The 24,573-nt window shown below is 43.7% G+C and overlaps 1 protein-coding gene across 1 annotated transcript in view; it reads left to right on the top strand.

Annotated features, from left to right (window-relative positions):
• ESF1 (ESF1 nucleolar pre-rRNA processing protein homolog) overlaps positions 1-24,573 on the top strand; it is a 104,698-nt gene that overhangs the window by 56,695 nt on the left and 23,430 nt on the right. Inside the window, exon 10 of the mRNA XM_073628251.1 lies at positions 5,877-5,998. Within this exon, the coding sequence (XP_073484352.1) occupies positions 5,877-5,998 (122 nt within the window). The remainder of the gene's footprint in view (positions 1-5,876; positions 5,999-24,573) is intronic.

Genomic DNA, 24,573 nt, shown 5'->3' on the forward strand with positions numbered 1-24,573 from the left:
AAGGGGGTGTGTCACTTCCCTCCAATCAGCTCTCAGGGCTCTCCTCACTGACATAACCTCAGCTCTCCACCCCCTGCTTTTTAGAGCTGAGAGATCCTGTTTAAATTCTGCACTTTGAATGGAAAGACTACTATAGATTAACGGGTATAACTTATGTAGGTAGATTTGTTTAATTTCTGTGTATCGCCTGAGGCCAGTCCCTTCACTGGGTATATGTGAGGGTTTACAACCATTTTAAAGTTGGAAGTAATCTCCCATACATGACTTTTACTTATAGGTAAGCCTTACTATAGGCTTACCTATAGGTACGGTAAATATCTCCTAAACATGCACCGCTTAGGAAATATTTACTTTTGATGCAGCCGGTGATTTCACTGGTGCATGTGCTTTAAAGGAAGGCATACCATGCTGTTCCTTCAGAGTCCTGTGCCGTAAACGGCGGCTCGCGCACCCGGAGTGACATCATTGCAGCTTATATTTAAAGAGCACCTGTCATTTCAGATCCATCATGATAGCGCCTGTTAGCAGGCATCCACTCACAAGCTGCCGCCACGTCCCTCACCTTTTTGTGTCTCACTGCCGCATCACCAGCTGTCACAATAACATTAATGGGACTGTCAAGTCAACAGCGGGTCAGAGGATTAGCCACTGCAGGACAGGAATGACAGTTGCTCTTTAAAAATAATGCGTTAAAACTAGTTGCTATAAATCAAGTCTTTTTACTAGTGATTTAAATCAAATCCACCCTGGTCAATAGGATATAATGTCCGGATGGGTGGGATGCCGCCATCCACCTCAGTTGTGTGGATGGAGGAATGTGTTGGCTGTATGGAAAAAAAGAACTGTTTATGACAAGCTTAAGTCTTCATGCTGGAGTGCATATTGAGTCCTGCATATGTTTAGCCCCTGGGTTTGACAGGGGCCACCTGCAACATAAGTAATGACGCTGTGCCATCTGACCTCCTTGCAGGCAGTCACACTGTGTGGCCCTGGTGCCAGCGCCCCAGCAACCAGCAATAGAATTGGAGGGCATCACCTAATACCTGGTGACTATGTCATAGGATTCTTTGTGCAGGAATTTTCAATGAAGGCAGACTGTGTGTGTGCGCTCATCATTTGCTGAGCTATGTAGCAGTCATAATAATCCAGTACCTAAAGGTGTACAGTTACTCTCCAGACCCGTTACCTTGTTTTGGCTAAAAGGACCATAGTTAGTTACAAGAATTGGTTCATTAACACTAAATCTAGCACTTGGCTCCATCCAGTTTCCCTGTCTGAAGCAGGTAATCAGAGTAGAATTTATTTTCTGTGCCTGGTGCTATGTTCCCAGCTCTGATGCTAAATGAGGCATTGCGAAAGATCATGTAATTAAATACGTGATCACTGGCTTTTTCAAAGGCTATTTAAGCTGATATTGCAACATAGCAAAAATAATTCTGATTTACGTTCTGGTGATTTTTTTTTTTTTTTATTGTTTCTTTTAAGATACCAGTTGCAAAGGAGATGTGTATTCCTATTAAATGACCCATAAACCACTCCAAGTTATAATTACAATAATAAATCATGGTAACCCCCAGTCATATTAAAGCTGATTATGGTATTATTGTGATGTTGGTGGAACTTTCTGTTCTTTCTGAAGTTCGTTTAGGGTCTTGTAGGAAAATGAAATGTATGGAGATATTTCCCAGAGCAGCCAATTGGTGGTATGGTTTAGTTTTCAGTTCTGTCCTACAAATCTGTTTGGTAGCATTTTCCTGTTGCTCTGGTGTTTAAAGCGGAGTTCCTCTGGGAAAAAAAAATAAAGTTAGCAGCTACAAATACTGACAAATATAAAATTAAAAATAAGAATAATTAAAAAGAATAATTAAAAGTATAATTATTATTATTTAAAATTTTAAATAAGGATACTTACCTGTCCAGGAAAGTATTCAGACCCCCTTAAATTTTTCACTCTTTGTTATATTGTAGCCATTTGCTAAAATTGTTTAAGTTCATTTTTTTTCCTCATTAATGTACACACAGCACCCCATATTGACAGAAAAACACAGAATTGTTGACATTTTTGCAGATTTATTAAAAAAGAAAAACTGAAATATCACATGGTCCTAAGTATTCAGACCCTTTGCTGTGACACTCATATATTTAACTCAGGTGCTGTCCATTTCTTCTGATCATCCTTGAGATGGTTCTACACCTTCATTTGAGCTCAGCTGTGTTTGATTATACTGATTGGACTTGATGAGGAAAGCCACACACCTGTCTATATAAGACCTTACAGCTCACAGTGCATGTCAGAGCAAATGAGAATTATGAGGTCAAAGGAACTGCCTGAAGAGTTCAGAGGCAGAATAGTGGCAAGGCACAGATCTGGCCAAGGTTACAAAAAAAATTTCTGCTGCACTTGAGGTTCCTAACAGCACAGTGGCCTCCATAATCCTTAAATGGAAGACGTTTGGGACGACCAGAACCCTTCCTAGAGCTGGCCGTCCGGCCAAACTGAGCTATCGGGAGAGAAGAGCCTTGGTGAGAGAGGTAAAGAAGAACCCAAAGATCACTGTGGCTGAGCTCCAGAGATGCAGTCGGGAGATGGGAGAAAGTTGTAAAAAGTCAACCATCACTGCAGCCCTCCACCAGTCGGGGCTTTATGGCAGAGTGGCCTCTCCTCAGTGCAAGACACATGAAAGCCCGCATGGAGTTTGCTAAAAAAAACACCTGATGGACTCCAAGATGGTGAGAAATAAGATTCTCTGGTCTGATGAGACCAAGATAGAACTTTTTGGTCTTAATTCTAAGCAGTATGTGTGGAGAAAACCAGGCACTGCTCATCACCTGTCCAATACAGTCCCAACAGTGAAGCATGGTGGTGGCAGCATCATGCTGTGGGGGAGTTTTTCAGCTGCAGGGACAGGATGACTGGTTGCAATCGAGGGAAAGATGAATGCGGCCAAGTACAGGGATATCCTGGACGAAAACCTTCTTCAGAGTGCTCAGGACCTCAGACTGGGCCGAAGGTTTACCTTCCAACAAGATAATGACCCTAAGCACACAGCTAAAATAACGAAGGAGTGGCTTCACAACAACTCAGTGACTGTTCTTGAATGGCCCAGGCTGAGCCCTGACTTAAACCCAATTGAGCATCTCTGGAGAGACTTAAAAATGGCTGTCCACCAACGTTTATCATCCAGCCTGACAGAACCGGAGAGGATCTGCAAGGAGGAATGGCAGAGGATCCCCAAATCCAGGTGTGAAAAACTTGTTGCATCTTTCCCAAAGAGACTCATGGCTGTATTAGACCAAAAGGGGCTTCTACTAAATACTGAGCAAAGGGTCTGAATACTTAGGACCATGTGATATTTCAGTTTTTCTTTTTTAATAAATCTGCCACAATGTCAACAATTCTGTGTTTTTCTGTCAATATGGGGTGCTGTGTGTATATTAATGAGGAAAAAAATGAACTTAAATGATTTTAGCAAATGGCTGCAATATAACAAAGAGTGAAACATTTAAGGGGGTCTGAATACTTTCCGTCCCCACTGTATGTGCTAAAACAGCATTCTTCTAAGCCGCTTTGTGCAGTATGTTCCTTAACTGTCAGGCAGCATCAACTTGAAGATGTAGGAAAGTAATGGGATGCATCATTTAACGTCTGATGAAGTGCTGTCTTCAGCTGCAAGCCTGGGCTGTATTTAAAGGATATGATCACTATTGATTACATGTTACATGTTTGCAGTAGTCGGCTTGTAGTTTTCAATGAACTACCACGATGTTGTGGAGCACCATGGTAGTTCATTCATGCTTCCTGTCAGATTGTATCTGCTTACTTGTACAAGTGGACACACTGGCTCTGCTGGAGACCTGCATGGCAGCAGATCGCTGATACAATGCTTTACAGGCTCCAAAAAAAAAGTGTTTGTAAGACTAAATCATTTCTTTTTAGTTTTGGATGCGGTAGAAAAGGGTTTTAGAAGCCCTGTCAATCTGTTACTGTCTGCATCACATTAGGGAATTTCCCTTCACTTCCTGTTTCATAGTCTCAGCAGGAAGTAAGAGGAAATCTTTACAAACCTGAGGGGAATTTACCCATTAAAGTGTTACTGCATTCACTATTTCTGGTCTCTCACAGTACATAGAACATGTATAATTATTTTAGTAAATGCAAACTGCTAAACACCTTTTCTCAACATCAGTTAGAGCAGTCTTGTAACTTCTCTCAGTGTCTGGTTAAAGCTTGTAGGAGGAGTTTTCATTCTGCACTGACTGTCCTATGAGGATGCAGGACGCAGGACCCCTGACCCTCTGTCTGGACAGTGCTGATTGGCTCTGTGCTGATCATATGTACTCTCCCAAGAAAAAAACTCTAGCAATACACACCAAACTGAGCATGTGCAGCTTGTCTCCTAGCTATGTATTATCAGGAAATATATTGGACAGTGGAAGAAGGGGAGGATCAGATGAAACCAGATCAAACAGCCTTTTTTACACAAAGTAGATGATTAACCCCTTAGGTTCCACAGTGAGTATAACAAGCATGCTTTACTGCATATGCAGACTGATTTTACTGTTGTGGGTTTAGTAACACTTTAAATGGTAATCACCTCACGGCTGCACATTGTTGGATCTGCCCTCTTTTTCTGTCCTAGTGACAGAGCTTATCAGAACAAATAGGGCTGTTCAACTCTAATTCTTTCCTACTATTTCCAAAAGATGGCTACATTTTAAAGTTAAACTACAGGCAGATAAACAATGTTTAATAAATGTATAATTATGTATAGTTTAGAAGCATATTAAATTGAATTTTAAATTAATGGTCTGCATTTGACTTAATTTCAGCCTTTTCTAATCTTCTGTACAGCATCACTCAAACTGGGGGAGAAAGCAGCTGGGTTCAAATAAGTGTCCTGCATTTACAAGTGCTAACAAGGAACGTGCTGATTGCAGGAGAGAGAAGAAATCTTTAAAGTGGTTGTAAAGTCAGAAGGTTTTTTATTTTGATGCATTTTTTGCATGAAGATAAAAAGCCTTCTGTGTGCAGCAAGCGATGTCCACGAGTGTCTCAGATGTCTGAGACTCTCTCTCTTGATTGGCTGAGACACAGCAGCAGCACCATTGGCTTCCGCAGCTGTCAGTCAAAGTCAGTTAGCCAATCAGGGCAGAGAGGGGGTGGGGCCGAACCGCAGCTCCGTGTCTGAATGGACACAAGGAGCTGTAGCTCAGCTCGAGTGCCCCCATAGCAAGCTGCTTGCTGTGGGGCCTCGAAAAAGAAGGAGGAGCCAGGAGCACAAAAGAGGGACCTGAGAATAGGAGCATCTGGGCTGCTCTGTGCAAATCCACCGCACAGAGCAGGCAAATATAACATGTTTGTTATTTTTATAAAAAACAAACCAAGACTTTACAATCCCTTTAACTCACTAGCCTTCTGCAGTCTTTACTATTGCAGAGCTCCGACTGGGAGAGCAGCCAGTCAGGTATGCTGCTGTGTGACAGAGAGTTGAGCTAATGATTCTTTTTCTTTGTCTAGTCATAAGCTTGGGGAGGAACATTGCCTATTTTTATTGCTTTACTGCAGCAGAAATAAATCCGGTCTCCTTCCCTTACAGACAAGGCTGTGCTTTGTTGCAGAGCTGTTTAAGTCTCAGAACTGGATGAATAGAAAGACAAATGTTTGCCATGTAAAGCAGCTTTCCTATATGTGTAGCTGTTTGTCTAGAGTTGACCTTTAAGTGAGACCTCTTATTTGACACTTGACTACATTAACTCAGCAGTGACATAATTCTTTTGCAGAAAGAGTTACAACCAGAAGGTGACAGTGTTTGTCAGTGAAGGAACTGGCATTTTATTGAGCTCTAAGCTAACATTTGGCTTCTGGTTTTCCCTAGGCCTCAAGGAAAGTGCTGAACAGATGGTTAAAAACAAACTAGAGGGCAACGATCAGCTAACGCCATGGGAAAAATACCTGCAGAAACAGAAAGAGAAAAGGAAAATTAAGAAGAGGAAAAAGGTAATTATGTGCTGTTGTATTGGTGCTTTTGTATCGGTGAATTACAGAGGTGGGATGTCTCTACCAGTATTCCCAGTTCTGCCATTAAAGCATAACTGGGGATTTTGAAAATGAACCCATTTTAACCTAGAAGTAGAGCAAGACATTTAGCTCTTAAAGTGGAATGCCTCAGCCTGTAAATGAGCTACAGAAATTTTTAGGGGATGGGGGGGGGGGGTGGTGATTACTGCTCCCACTTCTGCAATCCTCTCCTAGGCAAAGATGATGTGCCTTGCCCCGCCTCTGCCCAGGACAGTTCACATGCTTCTGTATTGTACATCATGGGACACAGAGCCTTAAGTAAATACTTAATGGGTTATAGGCCACCTTGAGGTGATGGACACTGGTATACCCAATCAAGGAAGTTCACTCCCTATATAACCCCTCCTCCTTCCAGGACCACATCAGTTTTTTCTTCAGTGTCTAAGGTGTTGGTCATGAGTGAAGATGTGCTCTGAGGCGCTCCACTCGACAGATCCATGCTGGATTTAAATAGCCTCCATTAAGACCAGATCCATCCAAAGTGTCACTAAGACCTAAAAGGATGGTACCTGGGGCCTCATATCCAAAGCACGAGGTTTTGCCTGTAACGCCTCTCTTTGTAGGGCTGGACCCCAGGAACCTAGGGCTTAGGTCTTCCTACATTACCTAAAGCTTCCTGATGGGGTGCTTTCACAGGTCCAAGGGAGTTGGAACCCCATTTTAGGGACCCAGTCCTTGAAGGTTTGCTAAACGCAGCCCACCGTGATGAGTGAAAGTTGGATTTTCTGTTAATTCAGCAAATCCTACAGCGGGGATAAGGTAAGGGAAGAAACTTAGGTATTAAAAACATCTATGTATTTCTTCCATTAGGGAAAAAATGTTGTCATGCCTTAATTCTCCACTAAAGGGAGTCTATGCACATACCTTACGCTGTTGTCTTCACTGTAAAGCTCAGTCCGTGTCTGGTTGCAGCAGCGTGTGGAGGGAGACTTTGCAAGGTAAAAAATCAGCAAAAATGTTTCGGGGGGGGGGGGGGGGGGTGCAGAGGTCCCACTAATATCGCTAAATGTTTTTTGATCCCTGTCCGTCCAACACCCCCCCCCCGCCCCTCGAAAACGCCACAGCCGCTGGAACATTTTAAATGTAAAAGGGGTCAGAATTTTTTCTTGGAGGGGGCGGGGCCTAGGTGCGGTGCCGTGAACGTCCACAAGGACGCATGGCAGGCATAAACAGATAAACTACAGCTGTGACAGTCTCTCCTCGGCTGACGAGGAGAAAGCAAGCTTATTTTTGCTGAATGGGATCACCCGGATAAGCATTTTCTCCCTCCTAGGAGATTTGCAATTCTCTATCTACTGGAGGAGAAATTCTCCAATAGGTGGAAAATACCAGCAGTTGACGCTGTAATTTCCAATGTGAATAAAGGCCTAACTTGTCCAGTAGACGATGCACAGAGGCTTAAGGATCTAACAGATAAAAAGTTGTAATTCCTGTTAAAATCTACTATTTCCATGGCAGGTGTCGTTATTCAGCCTGCAGTGACTGCAATAGACGTCTGTGAATCCCTAAAGGGCCAATTTAAACAGGCCCTTAGAGAACTTCCTGCACATAAAGTTCGGGATTTGGCTGAGCTATCAAAAGCATTATGCTTTGCCATAGATGCCATTAAAAATTGTATTCACCAGGCGTTCCGCCTTATGCTTGTGCTTATGCTTGTGCATATGCGTAGAATCCTGTAGTTTAAAAATTGGTCAGCTAAAACACCATATAAAGACCTCCTAACTGGGCTCCCTTTTCATGGGGAGCGACTATTTGGAGAAGGCTTGGACAAATATATCCAAACAATTTCTAGTGGAAAAGGTACTCTTTTGCCAGTCAAAAGAAAGTATAAACGCCCTTCATTTAAACGGGCTCTTTCCCCTATGCCAGGGGCTTCCGCCTCTAGGAAGGGGCGACAGCCTCAGCCGTCAGACTCTAGAGGAAAATCTCAGAGTCAGACCCAGGCTCAAAAGAAGTCCTGGGGTCGGAAACCTGCAAAACCGAATCCTATAGCCTCATCATGAAGCGGCAAGGTGGGGGGGGGGACTTCTGCAGTTTTCAGAAGTCTGGAAAGAAGAAATTCAGGACAGATGGGTCATCTCCACGGTAACGCTGGGGTACAATCTGGAATTTCAGGACTTTCCACCGTCTCGCTTCCTGAGGTCAAGCGTTCCCAAAGATCCAGAGAAAAGACAATCTCTGTTTCAGGCACTAAACCAATTAATATCTCAAGGGGTGATCATACAGATCAGATCCCCAAAAAAGAGCAAGGTTTGGGGGTTTTATTCAAACCTTTTTATGGTACCGAAAACAAATTGAGATGTCAGACCCATTCTAGATCTAAAAAATCTAAATCTGTTCCTGAAGATCTGCTCCTTTCGCATGGAGACGATCAGGTCAGTAGTTTCTATCCTTCTAGGAGGAGAACTTCAGGCATCAATCGATATCAGGGATGCATATCTGCATGTAACAAAAAATATATATTATTGCCTGCGCCACCTTACTATTATAAAATTAAATACACCAGTTAAAAAACACCACCCAAGATTTCTATACTTCAATACTATATCAAATCTACAACCTCTAAATGCAATGTGCCAGATGCCAAAGTTATCATAAACCCACATGCAAAATTCAATCTTTATATAAATATAAAGTGCTGCAGTGTCCAATTACTGCCACGTGCCAATATTGACAAAGTGCTTTGTGAACTGTCCTTTACAAATAAGTGATTTAATCTTCTGTTTCTCCTTGTGACATTTCCACCACCACCTGTATTAACCACTCACCAGATGCTGGTAAGTATGCGCCTTCGGTTCATTAGAAGGGATAACCACTCCACTTTTACCGTTCTCCTTGCTGGCCCCAATTACTATAGGCAAACCATATCCATCCTGATAAGAAATAAACAGTGATCATTGCGCAATATGTAATGAATGTTTTATTTAATATAAAGGATAAAAAATATAAAAAAGATTAAGGAAGACTGTGCACTCACATTTTGGGGTGCCCATAAGCCGGCACCAAGCTTTTCCAGCGGTTGTTTTATGGGTGAAGGAATCTCGTATGTTTTCCCGGCCGGCATGCGGTGCAAGCCTCGTTTTCACCCAGTTTGCGTTCCGCGCCTCGTTCTCGCCCAGCCGGAAATAGCGTAACGACGTAATAGATTTCCCAGCAGCCTCTACGCGTTTCGCAACGTTAGTTGCGTCATCAGGACATATCTGCATGTCCCTATATTTCCCGTGCATCAAAAGTTTCTGTGGTTCAAATTAGAACAGCAGCATTTTCAGTTTGTAGCCCTGCCCTTCGGGCTAGCCACAGCACCCCGGGTGTTCACAAAAGTGCTGGCCCCACCTTTAGCCAGGTTAAGGGCACAGGGCATAACAGTCGTAGCATACCTAGACGATCTATTACTAACAGATCAGTCAGTGGCTCGTTTGGGTTGGATTCTCAACCTAGAGAAATCTTCCTTAAATACTGCTAAAAAGGCTGGAGTACCTGGGTCTGATCATAGACACAGCCCAGGAAAAGGTGTTCTTACCTCAGGCAAAGATCAAATCCATAAGAGAGCTGGTGCGGATGGTCAGGTGAAACGGTGATCCCTCCATTCGCCTTTGCATGAGGTTGCTAGGAACCATGGTGGCTTCAATCGAAGCAGTTCCCTATGCCCAGTTTCATTCAAGACTGTTACAAAACAGTACCCTGTCTGCTTGGAACAAAACTATTCAGACTTTAGACTTGCCAATGCAGCTGTCCCCAAGAGTGTCCCAAAGCCTCACTTGGTGGTTATTCTCGGGGGTATAATCTCTTCACCCCGAAATATTTCGGGCTGTTTGCCAAAGATGGGGGACTCCAGACGTAGATCTTCTAGTGTCCAGGTTCAACATGAAGTTAGTCAACTTTGTGGCCAGAACAAGGGATCCATTCGCATGTGGAACAGATGCGTTGGTGACTCTGTCGGATCAGTTCTCGCTAATCTATGCATTCTCCCCTATTCAGTTGCTACCTCGACTTTGCAGGATCAAGCTGGATAGAAAGCTGGTAATTCTGGTGGCACCAGCATGGCCCAGAAGGTCATGGTATGCAGAAATCGTAAAGATGGCAGTGGAGGGACCATGGTCCCTCCCACTACGGCCAGATCTGCTCTCACAGGGACCGATATTCCATCCTTCCTTACGGTCTTGGCTATTGAAACCCACATTCTGAAGAAACATGTGCTTTCCGGGTCATTGATTAATTGCAGGAAGCCAGCTTCCAGAACTATATATTATAGGGTCTGGAGGGCTTATGTTTCCTGGTGTGAATCCAAGGGTTGGCACCCTGGGAGATATATCATAGGCAGAATTCTTGCCTTTCTACAATTGGGTGTAGAGATGAAGTTGGCCTTGAGTACTATTAAGGGCCAGGTCTCAGCTTTATCGGTCTTATCTCAAAGGCCGCTTGCTACACATTCTTTAGTCCGGGGTTTTATGCAAGGGGTGATGCGGATTAATCCGCCAGTTAAATCACCTTTGAACCCTTGGGACTTGGACTTAGTTTTGTCAGTGTTACAAAAACAGCTATTTGAACCGATACAACATATTCCCTTTAGTCCTCCTGACAAGGAAGTTGGTGTTCTTGGTTGCTATATCCTCAGTAAGGAGGGTTTCGGAATTGGCTGCTCTTTTTTGTAAAGATCCATACTTGATCATTCATGAGGACAGAGTGGTGTTGCGCCCTCATCCAGATTTTTTGCCAAAAGTGGTCTCAGGTTTCCACCTGAACCAAGATATTATCCTGCCATTGTTTTTTCCAAAACCATGTTCCATGGAAGAGAAGTCACTACATTGTCTTGATGTGGTGAGAGCAGTCAAAATCTATTTAAAGATGACTGCTTAGATCCGGAAGACTGATGTCTTATTTGTACTGCCCAGAGGGTCCTAAGAAAGGACAGGCAGCGTCGAAATCCACTGTCACTAAGTGGATTCGGCAAGTTCTAATTCAGACTTATGATTGAAGGGGTTAGGATTCCACCTTTCCAAGTCAAATCACACTCTACCAGGGCGGTTAGTGCTTCTTGGGCAGTGCGTCACCGGGCCTCCATGGCTCAGATTTGTAAGGCCGCAACTTGGTCTTCAGTACATACATTCACCAAATTTTATCAGGTGGATGTGAGGAGGCATGAGGATATCGCCTTCGGGCACAGTGTGCTGCAGGCAACAGTATAGGTGCTCAAGCCTAGGGGTGCCCTACGGATTGTCTCTTCCTCCCCTAAAATAGCATTGCTATGGGATGTCCCACATAGTGATCATTATGGTGCTCTGTGTCCCATGATGTACGATAAAGAAAATAGGATTTTTATAACAGCTTACCTGTAAAATCCTTTTCTTGGAGTACATCATGGGACAGAGGTCCCTCCCCTCTTTTGGGGTTTAGGTATATTGCTTTGCTACAAAAACTGAGGTACTCCTGGTAGGAGGAGGGGTTATATAGGGAGTGACCTTTCTGTATTGGGTATACCAGTGTCCATCACCTGAAGGTGCCTATATACCCACATAGTGATTACTATGGTGCTCTGTGTCACATGATGTACTCCAAGAAATTGATTTCTTTATCGTACATCACGGGACACAGAGCACCATAGTAATGACTATCTGGGTTATATGCTACCTTTAGGTGATTGGACACTGGCAACCAATAGTAAGAAGGTTCCTCCCATATAACCCCTCCCATACAGGAAGTACCTTTCGTTTTTTGCGAGTGTCTTGAAGGTGATGGTCACGGCTGTGGAAGCTCTTCAAATTTTTTTCAATAATGTCCCAGTGAGGATGTTATATCGGATCCATTCGGATGGCATTAAAAGCTAAAGTGGATGGTACCCAAGCCTTGGTTCAAGAACAAGGTTTTGCTTGTAATGTGTCCTTTTTAGGCGCTGGACCCTTGTTACATGGTATCCCTGGTCTTTATTTTCCCAAGGGAACCAAAAGGGTGCTTTACATGTCCAGGGGTGTGGCCCCCTGTACAATGGGGGACCCGGTCCCTGAAGGTCCTCAGAGGCGCTACCCACCGTGATAGGGGAAGACTGGGCCTGTATCGGGTCCTGCAGCGAGGACTGGTGAGTACTCCCTCTGGGAGGCCTGTCAATTTCCTGTTTCCAGTATGGATGCCTTATGTAAGCCCTGTATCTCATTGCAGGTGGTTCTGTTACAGAGCAAGCTGACAGATGCAGCTTATGTTTGTATCTCCCGCACATGGCGGCGGGTGCGTCGGGAGCGCGCGCCGCGTGCGTGCACAAGGTCACCATGTGGGTGCGGCATGCTTGTGTGTGCGCGTCGCACAGGGTGCGCATGCGCGGTAGAAGCGCAGCCGCGCGTGCGTCACTGGGCGGCGCACAGAATAAAGGGAGGTACGCTCCGACATGTCATTGCTGCTAGTCAGTTAATCTCTGCAGGGCCTCGTATGCGGTGGGACACAGAGGTCTGGGATTTTCAAATTGGACATTTGCAACAAGTTGAAGGCTGGTAAAGCTGTGGTGGCGGCTTTGCGCTGGGCCCGGCTAGATAACTCAGAGGGAGTGCCTTTTTTTCCTCAAACTTGTAAGCAATGTCTTCCAGGAAACAAGGTGTGGGGAGCAGGGCAAGTCCTGGGGTTAAAAGTACTCTTTCAAAAACAGGAGATCAACCTCAGGTTGCTGCAGCATCTGTCTCCCCTGAAAGACCTGCGGCTTTTGGCCTGGCTGAGCCATTACATTTGTCAGGCATAGTGGTCACTACCAATATCCCTGCTTCAGCCTATGTTACTAAAGATGATTTAGCATCAGCCGTTGCTGGCCTTGAAGGCAAAATAGCAGGTATGATTGCTACAGTAACACAGGGAGGGAAGAAACGTCATAGATCTCCCTCCCCTGAGCCTGGTCCCAGTGATGAAACATTTGAGCACCAGGACCTGGTTGGCATGGGTCTCTGTGATTTGGATGCAGAATGGGCAGAGGATTTGGAGGAGGAGGCCGTTAAAGACAAAGAGGAAGGGGAAGCTGAACAGTCCTCGGCTGAGGATTCAGGTTCTGAAGAACCAATTTCAGCTTCCCAATCTCAAAAGTTGTTTATACAATCCTTGACCGAGATGGTGAGAGCTGGATTTAAATTACCTCCGGTACAGGGACCGGGACCCTCCTATTCTACATTAGGGTCCTTGCGTCCTCAACCAAGTCCCCAGGCGTTTCCTTTGCATCCTTTATTGGAACAGGTCATTTATGCTGACTGGGACTACCCGGACAGGACATACTTGCCTCCTAAAAGGTTTTCTTTTTTATATCCTATGTAGGAAAAATTCAGGAAGAAGTGGGATACACCTTTGGTTGATGCTGCCATTTCTTCAGTGAATAAAAGTCTGACCTGCCCAGTAGATAATGCCCAGGGATTTAAGAATTCGACAGATAAAAAGCTGGAATCCTTACTAAAGGCTTCTTTTTCAGTAGCGCTGGGTCAGCAGTACAACCGACAGTGGCAGCTATTGGAATTTGTCAGGCATTGAAGGACCGTTTTAAGAAATTGGTCAGGAACTTGCCTGTTCCAGAGGAAGTTTCTGACGAACTACCAGAACTTCCTCGCGCCTTATGTTTTGCGGTAGATGCATTAAAAGACTCAATTCAGAAGATGTCTCGTTTTGCTCTACTCTCAATCCATATGCGCAGGGTACTGTGGTTAAAGAATTGGTCAGCCAAGACGCCATGCAAAAGGCTACTAGCGGCTTTTCCTTTTCACGGAGAGTGTCTTTTTGGGGAAGATTTGGATAAATATATCCAAAAAATCTCAAGCGGGAAAAGCTCCTTGCTTCCGGTTTAAAGACGGGGTAAGCAGCCTTCCTTTAACCACTTCAGCACCCGGCCATAGTAATATGACGTCCACAGATGGGATCTCCCATCCTGGGTGGACGTCATATGATGGCCTGGGATTCCCGGCCGTCTAGGGGGCGCGCGCGCCGCGTTGCTCAGGACCCTGTGCGTGTGCCCGGCGGCCGCGATGTCCGCCGGGCACCCGCGATTGCCCGTTAACCGGGCCGGACCGTGGATCTGTGTGTGTAAACACACAGATCCACGTCCTGTCAGTTGTGAGGAGACCGATCTGTGTTCCCAGTACAGCGGAACACTGATCGGTCTCCTCCCCTTGTACGTCCCCGCCCCCTACAGTTAGAAACACTCCCTTAGGAAACATATTTAACCCCTTGTGTCCCCCTAGTGGTTAACCCCTTCACTGCCTGTCACATTTACACAGTAATCAATGCAATTTTATAGCATTGATCGCTGTATTAATGTGAATGGTCCCAAAAATGTGTCAAAAGTGTCCGATGTGTCCGCCATAATGCCGCAGTCACGAAAAAAAATCGCGATTGCCGCTATTACTAGTAAAAAAAAAAAATACATGATTATTTTTTTTAAATGCCATAAATCTATCCCGTATTTTGTAGGCGCTATAACTTTTGCGCAAACCAATCAATATACACTTATTGCGATTTTTTTTTTTTTACCAAAAATATGTAGAAGAATACGTATCGGCCGAAACTGAGGAAAAAATTTGTTTATTTTAAAAAAAATTGGGATATTTATTATAGCAAAAAGTAAAAAATATTGTGGTTTTTTTTTTCAAAATTGTCGCTCTTCTATTGTTTATAGCGCAAAAAATAAAAACCGCAGAGGTGATCAAATACCACCAAAAGAAAGCTCTATTTGTGGGGAAAAAAGGACGTCAATTTTTTTTTGGGCACAACGTCGCACGACCGCGCAATTGTTTAAAGTGCGACAGCGCTGAAAACTAAAAATTGGCCTGGGAAGGAAGGGGGTGAAAATGCCCTCTATTGAACCGGTTAAAACTCCCAACGCTCCTGGGCCGAGTGCCTCTTCCCCTAAGAGGTATCGACGGCCTCAGCCACCTACCTTTAAGAAACCTCTAGGTCAAAAAAGACCTTGGACCCAGAAACCAGCCAAGACCAATTCCAAGACTTCCTTGTGAAGTGCGAGTGGGGGGCAGACTGCGGTGGTTCGCAGATGCTTGGGGAAAATTGGTTAAGGACAAGTGGGTCATTTCCACCATTTCTCAGGGTTACAGAATGGGGTTTCGGGATTTTCCCCCAACTCGGTATTTGGTATCCAGGGTTCCATCAGACCCAGGGAAAAAGAGGAGCCTATTCTTGGCTTTAGAACAACTGGAACGGCAGAAAGTAATCATCAAGGTTCCGCAAAAGGAAAGATTCAAGGGGTTCTACTCGAACCTATTTACAGTGCCAAAGCCAGACGGAGAGGTAAGGCCCCTCTTGGACCTCAAATCCCTCAATTCCTTTTTAAACATCCGAACCTTCCTCATGGAGTCGCTTCGTTCAGTAATCACTTCCTTGAGAAAAGGAGACTTTTTAGCGTCCATAGACATCAAGGACGCATACCTGCACGTACCGCTTTTCGGCCCACATCAAAGATTCCTGCGGTTTGCAGTAGAGGGGGTATCATTTCCAGTTTGTGGCACTTCCATTTGGTCTAGCCACAGCCCCTCGGGTCTTCACAAAGGTTCTGGTCCCAGAAAATCGCAGAGGTAGGATACCTAGATGATCTTTTGCTGAGGGATCAAACTTACTCCGCCTTAGTAGGAAACATTGCGACTACGGTCTGTTTCCTAAGGTTGCTAGGCTGGATTCTGAATATGGACAAATCGGCCCTTCGTCCAGCTCAGGTCTTAACATGTCTGAATCTGATCTTGGACACAACTCAAGAAAAGGTGTTTCTACCTCCCTTAAGAGTCAGTTCTATAATGGAGCTAGTTCGGAAGGTCAAGGGGACAGAGGGTCCTTCAATCCGTCTATGCATGAGGCTTTTGGGCAAGATGGTGTCATCTTTCAGCACGGTTCCCAATGCGCAGTTTCACTCCAGGATGTTCCAAAGAGCTATCCTGGAGGCTTGGGACAGGTCGATTCAATCCTTGGATCAACCCATGTATCTATCCCTACAGGTAAAAAGGGAACTCTCTTGGTGGTCAAAGACCAGCAACTTGAACGCCGGGAAATCTTTTCCACCGGTAGTAACTACGGACGCCAGTCGTCTGGGCTGGGGAGCAGTCCTGGAGGAGGCTTCAGGGATTGTGGTCTCAGGTAGAGAAGGCCTTACCCATCAATCTGTTAGAAATTCGGGCAGCTCGCTTAGCTCTCCTATTTTGGACATCCAGACTGCAGGGGTTTCCTGTCCGAATCCAATCCGTCAACTGTATGGTGGTGGCGTACATCAACCACCAAGAGAGCACCCGGAGCCGGGCGGCCCAAAGGGAAGTAGATCACGTATTAACTTGGGCAGAGAGACATGTACCGTTTCTGTCAGGCAGTGTTCATTCCAGGGGTGGACAATTGGCAAGCAGACTATATAAGTCGCCAGCAGTTACTTCCAGGAGAGTGGTCTCTTCATCCCAAAGTTTTCCTTCAGATTTGCCAGCATTGGGGGGTGTCAGATGTGGATCTTCTGGCATCAAGATTCAATGCCAAGGTAGACAGGTTTGTGTCCAGGACCAGGGGTCCACTTGCTATCGGAACGGATGCATTGGTAGTTCCCTGGGACAGGTATTCCTTGATTTACGCTTTCCCTCCGATCTAGTTGCTGCCTCACTTGTTGCGCAGGATACAGAGGGAGCAGAATACAGTGATCCTGGTGGCCTGAAGTGGCCCAGGAGGTCCTGGTATTCAGAGATGGTGAGGATGGCGGTGGAGGACCCGCTGTGTCTCTCAGACCATCCAGATCTGTTATCTCAAGGCCCCACATACCATCCTTCTTTACGGTCGCTGAATTTGATGGTATGGCTGTTGGGACCATGGTATGGCTGTTGGGACCATGGTATCAGGGGCTCAGTCTTATCCACTCTGATTAATGCTAGAAAGCCAGTTTCTAGAAGTGTCTACTATAAGGTATAGAAATCGTATATTTCCTGGTGCGAGAAAAAGGAATGGCATCCTCGCAGGTATGCGATTGGGAGCATCCTTGCCTTTCTTCAATCAGGAATTGATTTAGGCTTATCTTTAGGTACCATTAAAGGACAAATTTCGGCCTTATCAGTTTTTTCCAGAGGCCAATTGCATCCCATTCTTTGGTGCAAACCTTTGTCAAGGGCGTACTGCACTTAAAACCGCCGGTTAAGCCTCCCTCAAGCCCTTGGAACTTGAACTTGGTGCTATCAGCTCTGCAGGTTCAGCCCTTTGAACCGATTAGGCATATTCCTTTAATCCTGTTGACCAGGAAACAGTTTTTTCTGGTAGCCATAACTTTGGCTAGAAGGGTGTCTGAATTGGCCGCCCTTTCATGTAAAGAACCGTTTCTATTTTTACATCAGAACAAGGTGGTGATGCGCCCCCGTCCAGATTTTTTACCGAAGGTGGTTTCCAGGTTTCATTTAAATCAGGATATCATTTTACCCTCCTTTTTTCCAAATCCTAGGTCTAAAGAGGAAAGATCGCTTCACTCACTGTATGTGGTGAGAACGGTCAAGGTTTACTTAAACATGTCAGCTCCTTTTCGGAAGACTGACTCCCTTTTTGTCCTGCCAGACGGTCCTAAGAGGGGACAGGCAGCAACTAGTTCAACTATTTCTAGGTGGATTCGCCAGCTCATTATCCAGGCTTATGAGTTAAAACGCAGGGTTCCACCTCAATATTTCAAAGCTCACTCTACTAGAGCAGTTATTACATCATGGGCAGTGCGCCAGCAGGTGTCTATGGCTCAGGTTTGCAAAGCAGCCGCTTGGTCTTCAGTTCATACGTTCACCAGGTTTTACCAGCTGGACGTTAGATCTCAAAGGGAGACCTTTTGGCCACAGCGTGCTGCAGGCAGCTTTATAAGTCCTGGGCCAGAAGGGAATCTAGGAATACTGTGTTCCCTCGCCTCAAATGCATTGCTTTAGGACATCCCAGATAGTCATTACTATGGTGCTCTGTGTCCCGTGATGTACGATAAAGAAAAATGGATTTTTAAAACATCTTACCTGTAAAATCCTTTTCTTGGAGTACATCACGGGACACAGAGGTCCCTCCCCTCTTTTCTGGGATCTTCATTGCTTGCTACAAAACTAAAGGTACTTCCTGTATGGGAGGGGTTATATGGCAGGAACCTTCTTACTATTGGTTGCCAGTGTCCAATCACCTAAAGGTAGCATATAACCATTACTATGGTGCTCTGTGTCCGTGATGTACTCCAAGAAAAGGATTTTACAGGTAAGCTGTTTTAAAAATCCATTTTTTACAGATAAGCTGTACAGGTAATCCTATTTTTCATCCACTGACAAAAACTATGACAAAAATCAATTACGTTTTTGTTAAAGAACGAAAACAAAATGAAATTGTGAGGCAGGGACGTTTACCCTCATGAACTTCGGATGGGAGAGAAGCAGCACCAATCTAAGTGTAGTATGTGAAGCAAAAAGGAACATTAGGTATTGCACTTACAGGATAAGACCAAGTATATGGCTTTTAAACAGACCAAGCAGTGAAGTCCCTCTGGATGGAGAGCTGGGGTCTGCAGCGTCCCACGTTGCTGGCTGTGCTGGTGGTTTCCAGTGCTCCAGGGCAGTGGGCGGGAGACGGAGCGAGCATCACCAGGGAGAGCAGAGAGACTACGGTGGTCGTAGCGCATACTCGGAACATACGTGCTCCTCCCTCAGGGCTCCCGAGCGGCCATCTCAGCTGAGGTTAAATAGGGGCAGTGGTGCCAGTAGACAGTAAGGCTCATCGCGTCGGCTCCAGCTATGACTCCAAAGAAACAGTACAGCAAGTGGCGGTTGCAGGAACATGCTGGTGGTGTAATACATTAAATAAACGGTGGTTTATTCATAACACAAACAGCAAGGAATCACAGTATAAAAACATAACATCAAAAAGTGAAAAATATATAGAAGTAAAAGATAATGTCATAAAATTATCTGTCCAAAATAAAAGGGAATAAAAGTAGGATAAAAAATTATAAAAAATAAAAAAACAATGGATGGGGTCTAAAAAGTTCTCCACCCAGAGGGACTTAACTACTTGGTCTCTTTTACATGCCGTTTACTTGGTCTTATCCTGTAAGTGTGTAATACCTAATAATGTTCCTTTTTGCTTCACATACTGCACATACTGCACTTAGATTGGCGCTGCTTCTTTCCCATCCTCTTTACCTACAGAGCCACTTCTTACTCTGATGGCTGGCTGCCTGCCTATTCACTAAATACATTTGATTTTAGATGACTAAAATGATTTTAGTCAACTAAAATATGACTAAAACAATTGCAGATGACTAAAACTGCATTTTAGTCAAAAGACTATAACTAAAACGAAATCAAAATGTGATGCCAAAATTAACACTGGCTAGTGGAGTGCCTACAACAGTGCTTTCCAGCTTCCCACACAGGTGTCCCACAATTATGGCAGATACAACCCTACGTTGGTCCAAGCTTGACCAATGTACCTGTGTAAAAATTGCCATACCTAAAAGGTTAGCCCTAAATCTTATTGCTGAATAGATTTCCTGGCCCAAAAAAGTTACCTTATGTTCTCTTCTTTACATTCTTATGGAACTTCTCATTTTATTAACACGCTAGCAATGACACCACTTCCCACAAAACATATTCTTTACAAAGCCACACCTCTAGACTGTTGTATGCTTACAATAAGAATAGGAAGCCAGTAGGGTTCTAGAAGGCAGGAAAGGGTAGAAAACCAATACATAGTGAGCTCTAAATGCAGCCTTACCAATGCTGAGGGCCATAAACCAGCCAGAAGATTGCTGGTTTTGATAGTTGCTGCTGGCACTGCCTCTGTTTTAAAACTGGTGATAACCCCTTTAAAATGAGTTATGCTTTCCACAAGATAGATTAATAGGTCATGCTATGACAATAAACTTGACCACAATCGGGCAGATCTTGTGGCTGATGTCCCTTATGTAGAAGACCACAATTTCAGGCAAGGTTCATGACCACATCTTAGTGCTGCTGACACTTTTATACATCTGACCTTTTGTATACGGGGAAACGGTAAGAGGCCCCCGGGTAGGCGGTGTTTGGGAATACCTTTCCTGCGTTATAAACGGACTAAAGAAAACTGATTCCCGGAAAACCAGATTAAAAACGGAAGGGAGTGGGGTGGGCTGGTTCACTACATCAATGTGTGGATGAACTCTAGAAGCCATGAACAGGTTGGCATGTAACCACTTCAGCCCCAGAAGATTTGGTAGCTCAATGACCAAAGCACTTTTTACAATTTGGCACTGCGCTGCTTTAACTGGTAATTGTGCGGTCATGCAATGCTGTACCCAAAAGAAATGTGTGTCCTCTTTTCCCCACAGAGCTTTTTTTGATGGTATTTGATAGCCTATGTGATTTATTTATTTATTTTGCCATATAAACGGAAAAAAAATGAAAATTTTGAAAAAAAAATTATATTTTCTACTTTTTGTTATTAAAATCCAATAAGCTCAATTTTAGTCATACATTTAGGCCAAAATGTATTCAGCCACATGTCTTTGGTAAAAAAAAAAATCAATAAGCGTATATTTATTGGTTTGCGCAAAAGTTGTAGTGTCTACAAACTAGGGTACATTTACGTAGCTTTTAGTTTATGACTGCCTATCTCATTTCTAGAGGTGCTAAAATGGCACAGCAGTACAGCCCCCCTCCCCCTTTCAAATGACCCCATTTTGGAAAGTAGACACCCCAAGGAAATTGCTGAGAGACATGTTGAGCCCATTGAATATTTAATTTTCTTGTCACAAGTGATTGAAAAATGACAAAAAAAATTACACAAAGTTGTCACTAAATGATATATTGCTTACACATGCCATGGTTATATGTGGAATTACACCCCAAAATCCATTCTGCTGCTTCTCCTGAGTATGGGGATACCACATGTGTAAGACTTTTTGGGACCCCGAAAACCAGGCACCGCCTTCAGGATTTCCAAGGGGTGTTGATTTCACTTCTCACTACCTATCATAGTTTCAGACGCCATAAAATGCCAAGATAGCAGAACCCCCCCAATGACCCCATTTTGGAAAGTAGACACCCCAAACTTTTTGCTGAGAGGCATGTTTAGCAGATCTCGCTTTTTGTCACAAAGTTTTGAAAAAAGAAAAAAAGAAATACATTTTTCTTTTCTTTCTTCATTTTCAAAAACAAATGAGAGCTGAAAAATACTCACCATGCCTCTTTGCAAATTATGCTATCTGGACATTTCAGGGCCTCCGAAACTGTGATAAGTAGTGTGGCGTAAAATCACAATTTTACACCTTTGGAAAGCCTGAAGGCGGTGCTTGGTTTTTGGGGTCGTGTACATGGCTATTCCACATATAACCGCCATGTTTGAACAATATATAATTTAGTGACAACTTTGTGTAAAAAAAAAAATTGTAATTTTCTTAAAACTTGTGGCAAAATATAAAATATTCCATGGACACAACATGCCTCTCAGCAAATAGCTTTAAGTGTCTACTTTCCAAAATGGGGTAATTTGGGGGGGGGGGGGGGGTTGTGCTATCTTGACATTTCATGGCCTCCGAAACTGTGATAGATAGGTAGTGAGGAAGTGAAATCACCATTTTATACCCTTAGAAAGCCTGAAGGCGGTGCTTGGTTTCGGGGGTCCTGTATACGGCTAGGCGCCCAAAAAGTCTCACACATGTGGTATCCCCGTACTCAGGAGAAGCAGCACAATGTATTTTGGGGTGTAATTCCACATATACCCGTGGCATGTTTGAGCAAATAATCATTTAGTGAGAACTTTGTGCAAAACTTGTGGCAAAATATAAAATATTCCATGGACTCAACATACCTCTCAGCAAATAGCTTGGGGTATCTACTTTCCAAAAAGGGGTAATTTGGGGGGGTTTGAACTGTCCTGGCATTTTATGCACAACATTAGAAGCTTATGTCACACATCACCCACTCTTCTAACCACTTGAAGACAAAGCCCTTTCTGACACTTTTTGTTTACATGAAAAAAGTATATATTTTTTTTTGCTAGAAAATTACTTTGAACCCCCAAACGTTATATATTTTTTTAAAGCAAAGGCCCTGCAGATTTAAATGGTGGGTGTTGCAATATTTTTTTTTCACATAGTATTTGCGCAGCGATTTTTCAAACGCAATTTTTTGGGCAAAAACACTTTTCTTTTAATTTTTAATGCACTAAAACACACTATATTGCCCAAATGTTTGGTGAAATAAAAAAGATAATCTTATGCCGAGTGCATGGGTACCAACACAACATGCTTTAAAATTGCGCACAAACGTGCAGCGGCGACAAACTACATACATTTTTAAAAGCCTTTAAAATCCTTTACAGATTACCAATTTAGATTTACAGAGGAGGTCTACTGCTAAAATTACTGCCCTCGATCTGACCTTCGTGGTGATACCTCACATGCATGGTGCAATTGCTGTTTACATATGACACCAGACCGACGCTTGTGTTTGCCTTTGCGCGTGAGCACGGGGGAACAGGGGTGCCTTTTTATTTTTTTTTATATATCATTTTTATTGTTATCTCAGGGAATGTAAATATCCCCTATGATAGCAATAGGTAGTGAGACAGGTACTTTTTTCTTTTTTTTTTTTTTTTTTTTTTTTAAATTGGGGTCTAGCTCTCTCCTCTGCCCTCCAAAGCATCTGACTACATCAAGATCGGTGTGATAAAATGCTTTCTCAATTTCCCAATGGCGCTCTTTATATTCGGCAAAACCAAAAGTCATGAAATGCTCGTAGCTTCCGGTTTCGGCCAGAGAGATGATTGGAGCCATTCTGGTCTCCGATCAGCTCTATGGTCAGCTGGCGGAACCACCGGCTGCATTCTCCGGTTCCCTGTTGGGACAGGAGAACCCGAGAAAACCATGGAAGACGGTGGGGGGGCGTTCCCTCCCACTGCTTGTAAAAACGGTCTAGAGGCTAATTAGCTGCTAGGATTGCTTTTACATGAAAGCCGACCGCTGGCTGAAAAGAATGATACCAAGATTAAACCTAAACCTGCAAGCATCATTCTGGTATAACCACTTGAAGTCCAGCAAAATACCAGTACGTTGCTGGTCCTTGTTGGGCATATATTGTAATGTTCTTTTTTTCATACAGCCTGTGGGCTGAATAAAATAAAGAGATTGATCAGTGGGTATGCCCACCATTAGAATACGGCCCTTCATCCACCCACTTCTAATGATGGGCATACATGCACCATTTTTTTTTTTTTTTTTTTTTTTTACTGTGGTGGTGAAATCACCTCCTACAGCGCTGGAGTCACTGATTTTCGCATCGTGAGAACAAACACTGTTGCTGTCAAGATAAATAAATCAGTGCTGCAGCTGAATGGCGTACCTGAAAATCAAACAATGATAACGATAAAACATTAACTCGATAAAACAACTTGATTTTTTAACGCAATCTGTGCCTAAAAAATATACGCAGAAGCATGGGGGCAATCTGCTCCTAATGTTAGGAGCAAATCGCTCATCCACCCCTGCCCCCATGCTTCGCCATATATGCTTTTTTTTTAAATCACCTCCTACAGCGCTGGAGGCACAGGTTTACGTATCGTGGGAGCAAACGCTGTTGCTATCAGAATAAATAAACCTGTGCTGCAGCTGAATGGCGTACTTGCTAAGAAAATGATGGTTAACAATAAAACAAAGTAACATTACAGTATAATAGGGCGTACACACGGTCGGATTTTGTTCGGACATTCCGACAGCAAAATCCATGGATTTTTTCCGACGGATGTTGGCTCAAACTTGCATACACACGGTCACACAAAGTTGTCGGAAAATCCGATCGTTCTGAACGCGGTGACATAAAACACGTACGTCGGGACTATAAACGGGGCAGTGGCCAATAGCTTTCATCTCTTTATTTATTCTGAGCATGCGTGGCACTTTGTCCGTCGGATTTGTGTACACACGATCGGAATTTCCGACAATGGATTTTTTTGTCGGAAAATTTTATCTCCTGCTCTCCAATTTTGTGTGTCGGAAAATCCGATGGAAAATGTCCGATGGAGCCCACACACGGTCGGAATTTCCGACAACACGCTCCGATTGGACATTTTCCATCGGAAAATCCGACCGTGTGTACGGGGCATAACAGTAAGACATACCATACCTGAAAAGCAAATACAATAAAACATAGTAAAGATAAAACATTACAGTACTAAAATACAGTAACAATAGAGAGAGAACAATAGATATAGAACAATAGAGAGTGAACCATAGAGAGAGAAGAAAAATAAAACCACAACTATTTTCGGCTTTATTTTATTTTTTGTGCTTTTTTTTTTTTTTTTTTTTTTTTTTTTTGCACTTTTATATAAACTCTAAACGTTCCAGATTAGGGTCTCTCAAAATGTGATGGCCATCTCATCTTTCGAGACCCTGTGTAAGTGTGCCCTAGGACTGTGCAATGCTGTACCCTACGCTAATACTCCACTAGTGTGTAGTAGCATTCGAAACATTCACCAATGCAAAGACCAGGTTGGTCAGGACAGGAGGGACAATAAAAGCGCGTTTT

Source organism: Aquarana catesbeiana, linkage group LG04, assembly GCF_042186555.1.
Source record: "Aquarana catesbeiana isolate 2022-GZ linkage group LG04, ASM4218655v1, whole genome shotgun sequence".
Taxonomy (NCBI): Eukaryota; Metazoa; Chordata; class Amphibia; order Anura; family Ranidae; genus Aquarana; species Aquarana catesbeiana.